At 46.4% G+C, this 9486-nt stretch overlaps 1 protein-coding gene across 1 annotated transcript in view; it reads left to right on the top strand.

Moving 5' to 3' along the window:
• The window catches only part of LOC106810381, a 21570-nt gene continuing 12084 nt past the window's right edge, over positions 1-9486 (top strand). The window contains exons 1-2 of the mRNA XM_014813704.1: positions 1-18; positions 2614-2845. Coding sequence (XP_014669190.1) covers positions 1-18; positions 2614-2845 — 250 coding nt within the window. The remainder of the gene's footprint in view (positions 19-2613; positions 2846-9486) is intronic.

Genomic DNA, 9486 nt, shown 5'->3' with positions numbered 1-9486 from the left:
ATGGAGTTCACATCAGCGGTAAGTGGATGTTCGCTCCATCATCCCTCGAACAGAAGTAGCTGTTACAACATATGTTATTATTTGTATATTAATTGTTCTTGCAGGTTTTCGCGCAATGGTTACCCCTACTTTCTTCTATAACATGTCTTGATGTTATCTCAATGTGTGCGAACGATGTTGCGACTGTATACGCGCCAGTGGATCTGTAGTTAAAGTAGAAATGTGTAGTTGGATGAAGAGGCCCTAACATACCAAATTCGGAGTCATCTGTAGAGTGTTGTGTAGAATTTTCCAGTTAGAGAAAGAAGTAGACACTAAAGTGTTGCTCTCCTGCGTATTCTGCATGAGCACCCATATGGAGTCCGTCTAATCGCATAGAACTTTCACTGATAAATTGTCTTCGTGCCCTTGCCCGTTCCACCACGCATGAACTGCCTCCGCGGTTATTGAACCGAAATAGATAATGATCACTGTCAGATCGCATAACGCAATCATGTACACACGCACGCATACACACGCACGCACGAACGAACACACACACACACACACACACACACAACACACACACACACACACACACACACACACGTACGATCTATCGCACACGCGCGCGCGCGCGTACGCACGCACGCACATACACGCGCGTACGCGCTCAAACACATAATCCATGTGGGCCAGATTTGTCGTGAGGTATTGCTTTTATTGCATGACAAGCACCTAACGAACGCCTGCCGCAGTAATCAGGCGAGCATAGAAATAGACTACTATAGCAGCGCGACTACTAGCAATATAGCAGCTACTAGCAGCTAACAGCTACTATACTACTATATTAGCAACGCGACACAAGCCGGGATACTCGGCATTATGTGAGCGCTGACGTTTATTAGGGAGGGCGAGAGATCCCATTATACATATGTATAATATATGTATAATACGATCTCTATAGCGAAGTCACATGTAGGCTGTAAACCACCGACTCAGCAATGCGCTTCGGGTGCAACCGGCCGGGGTGCAACCACGGGGGGTGGGCCGCTTACACTACAGTACTAGAGCTAATGTAGGCTGTAATCCCCGCCTCGGCAATGCGACTTATATACTGCCAATATAGAGTTGTAGTCACCCAGGTCGACACGACGTCATCTGATGTACCTACGCCAAGCCCTGCTTCCCGAGAAAATCAGGAAGCGGCGGCTCCCGTCACTGCCATTATATTAAGCCACAGAAGATCAGTTACTGTACAGTTAATAAGACCACATGTGAGAATAACTCTTTATAGCAACGCATCAGTAAGACCGTTTTAGACTTTTCAGAACTCGAATGGTCGGCGGCTCCCGTCACTGCCATTTATATTAAGCCACAGAAGGTCAATTACTGTACAGTTAATAAGACAACATGTGAGAATAACTCTTTATAGCAACGCATCAGTACGGCCGGTTTAGACTTTCCGAACTCGAATGATCCGTCAAATCGTAGTGCATTTAACCAGTCACACCGACAATCAATGATAATCGCCTATATTAACTAGATTACTACTACCTACACCTGTACACCAATTTGAACATTTTTTGGAAAACGAAATGGAGTCGTCAAGAATCAACCTCGTAAAACAGGTGCTCGGTCAGACGAGATGTGTGGCGTCTGTCTAGAGGGAAAATTATAAACAAGTTTTGCATTTGCGGGCGTGTCCGCGGGACCGCGGCTCTTGTGACGTCACGGGGAAATTGCATTTCCTCCCATTAGGAACTGGGACGACGGGCCACGCATGGCTTCTCTTCCATCATGCAGAACCCCAAGTTCGGCTTGCCAAATCTAACTGGATATTCACACGGTTTTACTAACCACAACCACTTTACATATGCCTGAGCGCAAAGCGTGGCTAATTTGGTGAAATGGTTGCTCGCCACGAAAACGTGCGACCAGTGTATCGAGCAGATTAGGTCGTACTGAACGATTCGTTTCGTTAAAAAACATCTATAGTGTGAGAATCGGCGCAGCAGGTTTATCCCGCGCGGCCGCCATTTACTTGATCATTATTCGCCGCTCCCCCACGCCGATCGAGAGACCACGGTGCGGGTGAGATCCATGGCCGTCACGAGACCCCGCCTATATGGGAGTCGCATAATACAGGCTTCGACGCCAGGAATCAATACAATGTTTACCTTCCGGCTTTACGTTACTCTTTCTTGCGTTCAACATCTACTCGTATTCACTGTGAGATAGAACCTCAACTCAAAAGTATATCAGGGTGGAAGTAGCAAAGTATTTATGGAAAAAAATTCTCCTCTTCTAAGGGCTCTCGCAGTGGTTCTACCAACGCTCAGTATGTAAAATAAATGAAAAAAAATAGACACGAAAGTGAACTCCGAAGCAATTAAACTCGAATAATTACGAATCGGAAGTTCGAGTATAGACAAGCAGATTTGATTGGACACGGTATAGTTACGATCAGTGACCCGGCATGATTGTAAACAGTACCGACGCTCGTAGCGTTAAGTTTCGTCATATATGGTAGCCTACTCCGTTGTACAGCACGATTTAGAAAGTCACTTACAACACCAACTTAATTTTCAACTCAATTCAATTCATGTAACGTATTATGTTATGTCATTTCAGATAAATCCGTTTGAGCCTAGATCTACGTCTGAGTGGATTTTGCCGGAGAACGGCGTATTCTACAACACGATCGCAGTCATGCAAAATGGCTACCGTGTTCAGCTCTTCGATGTTCAGTGCGAGATCATAGGCGGCATTCTTCAGCCGTATGTGAAATTCTTCGCAGCTCCCACCAATAGCCCTCCATCAACCTCACTGCAGGACGCACAATTGCCCGAGGCCAACGTCTTAGGTAAGGGATCTATTGATGCCATCTCTACGGTCATGATTGTGTTTGGGAAAACAAGAGAATGTCGAATAAGGAATATGGCCCGGGAAGGTATGAAGGGTATTCACCGATGTTTAATTTGTATATACAAATTTTACGATTGGTTTCGTCCATTCTAGAAACTATATAATGCAGGATCGCGTTGTGCGAAAGATCACTGTGATGGCGTTAAATGACAGGTGCATGGAACGTTGTAGCACGGACATTTGATCGGATGGTTTCCATAATATGACAGCGCATCATGAATGCCAAGAATGTGTCACGATTGCAGTTATACACAAACAATTGCCCAAAAGTTGGCACAAAAGTATCGCTTATAACGAGCACACACTATAACACACACAGACACACACGCACACACATAATTATACGCACACGCATACGCACACGCACACGCACACGCACACGCACACGCACACGCACACGCACACGCACACGCACACGCGCACGCATATGCAGGCAAGCGCACGCACGCGCTCACGCACATGCGCATGCCCGCGCGCAGGCACACACACGAGCACACGCTCACACATACATACATACACACACGCCCGCACGCACACAATCGCGCGAATAGGCCCTACACACACTCACATGCACACGCACGCACACATACGCACACGCGCACGCACGCACACGCTCAGGCTCACAGATACGCGCCCGCGTTAGTAGTTGGCATTATACGAATTAAGGTATTATTAATTCGTATTAAGGTAATTATACTCCCCCACTGATATTAGCTGCACCTTTTTTTAGATATAATCTCCAGAAACAGGTTTACAGACTCGTTTGGTAAATCCAATTAACATAATGTTAGACAGATAAAAATACAGGAAATGTAATTAATTTATTTTTCTATGGTTATGATGGCCATCAGTTACAATTTCCGCGTCGATCGTTCTACGTGCAAACGTGATTTCTTGCAAGCTATAATCAGCTCCGCGGTTCCTCAGGTTTGCAGGCGTGGCTCACGCGTGTATGTGCACGCACGCGTGTAAGTGCGCGCATGCGTGTACGTGCGCGTATGCGCGTATATGCACACACGCGTATATGTGCGCGCACGCGTGTACGTGCGCGCATGTGTGTATATGCGCGCATGCGTGTACGTACACGCGTGCGCGCACATATACGCGTGCGTGCGTATACGTGCATGCGCGCACGTACACGCATGCGCGTACGTACACGCGTGCGTGCACATACAATAATATGAAGGCATTCCAGAGGAAAAATCCCCTTTGGAAGAGAGGAAGAGTCCCTTTGTCAAAAATAAAAATAGTCCTGCGTGGTAACAATAGATTTTTCTCACAGAACATTGTAATCTTACGCTATTTCTAATAGACCCTATACGTCGTATATAGAGATGCGGTCTACGAGAGAAAGTAAATGTTACGACTAATGTTACGTTTTCTCAATACACCCGCTCGCACAAATCTTTTCACTTTCATATGCCTCACGCGCACATCACCATCCACTTCACATCGGTTCCGGCATTTTACCATGCACTCACGCATGCTCTTCAAACCTACCCACGCGAAACATCGGTGCACCGAAAACTACGTGAGATAGCATCGGATTTCTTTATCAGATCGCGCCCGTGGTGGATAAGGGCGGAAATGAATGCTGCGTCATGGCATTCACCCGTATGCCCTGTGTCGCGCATTGTTCAACGGAAAGATACAAATCTAAGAATCGAAAGGGAATAAAACTTCCGCATATTTCTCGTTATAATGTCTGCGTTGATACGCCGCGTCTGAAGAAAAAAACTCTCGCTTTACGTGTCGAGTAATTTTGAACAGTTGCTGGCACGTATTCGCCCATGTATCACGTTTATTTCGGAGTTCTCTACTCATTGTGTGAAGAGTCGCCAGTCATTGGCAAATTCGGTAGTATCTGGTATCCCGACGTTCCCGAAGAACATTGCTCAGTGTCTATCATATGAACGCAGAATGGCGCTTGGTACCATGATTTATATAACGACTTTGATGGTGTTATGCGCAGCAACGGTAAGTCATCTAGGCTTCTACACTATACTTAGACAGTCTCCGCTGTGCGTTTGTTCGCGTATCGGAATCTACTTCTACATTCGCGGTCTAGCTCGCCTCTTCTGTTTTTGTCTTTGTTATCAAGAGCTAATAATACCTCTTATTACGGTATTATTAGCTCTTGTTGTTATCCTTAAAAATAGGACTTCTCCCCGTAACCACAACTGATGATAACCTATACAGCAGTCGGTCCATCAATCAGCCAGTTAGTCGGTGAGACAGTCAGACAGAGCAGACAGCAATAATAAAATTTCGTAAAACGGATTTTGGTTAGGTTCGAGCACAGGCTGCTATCGACGGGCTGCAGCCCTACTACGAGCGCACGGAGGACGCGGGAAACATTGACATCGCGAGCTTACTCCCCGCGGAATCACACCGAGCTGCGTTTGACTCACGGCGCGGGACGCATGGCGGCAGCGTTTCGTTCACAGTAGGAACTGAGCCTGGCGGGGTTTCCGCTCCAGCACGACGGCATCGCTCTGGCAGACGCCCAACGCGCGATCGCGGGTTTCAGCCGAGAATCAACGAACGGGGAGTTAGCAGTGTCGCTTATGACATCCACGCACTCCCGGCGACCATCAAGGAGGACGTGGTCGAAGTAATGGGTGTGTTGATAGATAGCGGTTATAATTAGAAGGCTCATATATCGGCTCGTCTACAGGGACACTGGAGTCAGCTAGACTAGCCGTTAATTCTATCCGAGTTGGGATTCAAGGAATCGGTGTGAATAACATCACGGTTTTACGACAATGATTACTAGACTTGCTATTATTATAAATAGACAAACTACATCCAAGACTGATATTGCTACTAAAACGTTTGTGATAACAGCTCTATATAGCTCTATATAGATATATAGCAATTATATCGAATCATGTTAATTATATGTTATCATAGCGTGTAGTAAAATGGAATAGGGACGGCTTCACACACACACACACACACACACACACACACACACACACACACACACACACACACACACACACACACACACACACACACACACATGCACACACACACACACACAACACACACACACACAAACCACCCACACACACACACACACACACACACACACACACACACCACACACACACCACACACACAGCACAGCACACACAGACAACCACAACAACCAACACCCACCACCAACAACACGAGCCACAACACAACCACACACACACACACACACACACACACACACACACACGAGATCTCTGGCAGGCCGGTCGCGACACACACACACACACACACACACACACACACACACACACACGCATCGGCACAGCGCCGCGCACGCACGCATCGCATTACACTACACACACACACCAACACCACACACACACACAGCACACACAGCACACACACACAACCGACACACACACACATCAACACGACATATATTATATATATATAATATATATACTAGGCCGCACGTACCGCCCCACCTCGACAAAAAATAAAATTACAATAATTTTTCATTTGAAAAATTTGCAAGAATTTGCACCTTCAGGTATGCCAGCAGCATCGCTTCCATTTTTATGTGTAATATTGGCAAATCTCCCCGCAAGGCCGGCGCGTGTGATGTGTGTGTGTGTGTGTGTGTGTGTGTGTCGTGTTGTGTGTGTGTGTGTGTGTGTTGTGTGTGTGTGTGTGTGTGTGTGTGTTGTGTGTGGTGTGCTGTGTGTGTGTGTGTGTGTGTGTGTGTGTGTGTGTGTGTGTGTGTGTGAGTGTGTGTGTGTGTGTGTGTGTGTGATGAATGACATATTATATGCTATTATTCCACGAACTAGTCATAACATCTCGAACAGACACAGCTATATCATCGCATGTATTGACCAGACATCTATCGTTTGTTAGGCATCACTGGCTCCTTGCAGCCTGGTAGATGAACACATGACGGTGAGGTGGCACTTTGGTGACAGGACTTCACTGGAATGATCCAGACTGCTACCCGAACTGGACCTGAATGTGAGGTGACGAGTGAGTCGAGGAAGTACAACTCAGACCCTCCGTCACACTCTTCATTCCGCTCAAATCGTGCAGTATGGAGTTCACATCAGCGGTAAGTGGATGTTCGCTCCATATCCCTCGAACAGAAGTAGCTGTTACAACATATGTTATTATTTTGTATATTAATTGTTCTTGCAGGTTTTCGCGCAATGGTTACCCCTACTTTCTTCTATAACATGTCTTGATGTTATCTCAATGTGTGCGAACGATGTTGCGACTGTATACGGCCAGTGGATCTGTAGTTAAAGTAGAAATGTGTAGTTGGATGAAGAGGCCCTAACATACCAAATTCGGAGTCATCTGTAGAGTGTTGTGTAGAATTTTTCCAGTTAGAGAAAGAAGTAGACACTAAAGTGTTGCTCTCCTGCGTATTCTGCATGAGCACCCATATGGAGTCCGTCTAATCGCATAGAACTTTCACTGATAAATTGTCTTCGTGCCCTTGCCCGTTCCACCACGCATGAACTGCCTCCGCGGTTATTGAACGAAATAGATAATGATCACTGTCAGATCGCATAACGCAATCATGTACACACGCACGCATACACACGCACGCACGAACGAACACACACACACACACACACACACACACACACACACACACACACACACACACACGTACGATCTATCGCACACCGCGCGCGCGCGCGTACGCACGCCACGCACATACACGCGCGTACGCGCTCAAAACACATAATCCATGTGGGCCAGATTTGTCGTGAGGGTATCTGCTTTTATTGGCATGACAAGCACTAACGAACGCCTGCCGCAGTAATCAGGCGAGCATAGAAATAGAACTACTATAGCAGCGCGACTACTAGCAACTACTAGCAGTCTACTAGCAGCTAACAGCTACTATACTACTATACTAGCAACGCGACACAAGCCGGGATACTCGCATTATGTGAGCGGCTGACTTTATTAGGAGGGCGAGAGATCCCATTATACATATGTATAATATATGTATAATACGATCTCTATAGCGAGAGTCACATGTAGGCTGTAACCACCGACTCAGCAATGCGCTTCGGGTGCAACCGGCCGGGGTGCTAACCACGGGGGGGTGGGCCGCTTACACTACAGTACTAGAGCTAATGTAGGCTGTAATCCCCGACTCGGCAATGCGACTTATATACTGCCAATATAGAGTTGTAGTCACCATGGTCGACACGACGTCATCTGATGTACCTACGCCAAGCCCTGCTTCCGAAGAAAATCAGAAGCGGCGGCTCCCGTCACTGCCATTTATATTAAGCCACAGAAGATCAGTTACTGTACAGTTAATAAGACCACATGTGAGAATAACTCTTTATAGCAACGCATCAGTAAGACCGGTTTAGACTTTTCAGAACTCGAATGGTCGGCGGCTCCCGTCACTGCCATTTATATTAAGCCACAGAAGGTCAATTACTGTACAGTTAATAAGAAACATGTGAGAATAACTCTTTATAGCAACGCATCAGTACGGCGCGTTTAGACTTTTCCGAACTCGAATGATCCGTCAAATCGTAGTGCATTTAACCAGTCACACCGACAATCAATGATAATCGCCTATATTAACTAGATTACTACTACCTACACCTGTACACCAATATTGAACATTTTTTGGAAAACGAAATGGAGTCGTCAAGAATCAACCTCGTAAAACAGGTGCTCGGTCAGACGAGATGTGTGGCGTCTGTCTAGAGGGAAAATTATAAACAAGTTTTGCATTTGCGGGCGTGTCCGCGGGACCGCGGCTCTTGTGACGTCAGGGGAAATTGCATTTCCTCCCATTAGGAACTGGGACGACGGGCCATGCATGGCTTCTCTTCCATCATGCAGAACCCCAATTTCGGCTTGCCAAATCTAACGGATATTCACACGGTTTTACTAACCACAACCACTTTACATATGCCTGAGCGCAAAGCGTGGCTAATTTGGTGAAATGGTTGCTCGCCACGAAAACGTGCGACCAGTGTATCGAGCAGATTAGGTCGTACTGAACGATTCGTTTCGTTAAAAAACATCTATAGTGTGAGAATCGGCGCAGCAGGTTTATCCGCGCGCCGCCATTTACTTGATCATTATTCGCCGCTCCCCCACGCCGATCGAGAGACCACGGTGCGGGTGAGATCCATGCCGTCACGAGACCCCGCCTATATGGAGTCGCATAATACAGGCTTCGACGCCAGGAATCAATACAATGTTTACCTTCCGCCTTACGTTACTCTTTCTTGCGTTCAACATCTACTCGTATTCACTGTGAGATAGAACCTCAACCCAAAAGTATATCAGGGTGGAAGTAGCAAAGTATTTATGGAAAAAAAATTCCTCCTCATTCTAAGGGCTCTCGCAGTGGTTCTACCAACGCTCAGTATGTAAAATAAATGAAAAAAAATAGACACGAAGTGAACCCGAAGCAATTAAACTCGAATAATTACGAATCGGAAGTTCGAGTATAGACAAGCAGAATATTGATTGGACACGGTATAGTTACGATCAGTGACGCCGGCATGATTTGTAAACAGTACCGACGCTCGTAGCGTTAAGTTTCGGTCATATATC

This window comes from Priapulus caudatus, unplaced genomic scaffold (assembly GCF_000485595.1).
Source record: "Priapulus caudatus unplaced genomic scaffold, Priapulus_caudatus-5.0.1 Scaffold437, whole genome shotgun sequence".
NCBI classification, from domain to species: domain Eukaryota; kingdom Metazoa; phylum Priapulida; class Priapulimorpha; order Priapulimorphida; family Priapulidae; genus Priapulus; species Priapulus caudatus.
The sequence above is the reverse complement of the archived record's forward strand: the minus strand, read 5'-3'. Positions and strand labels throughout refer to the sequence as shown.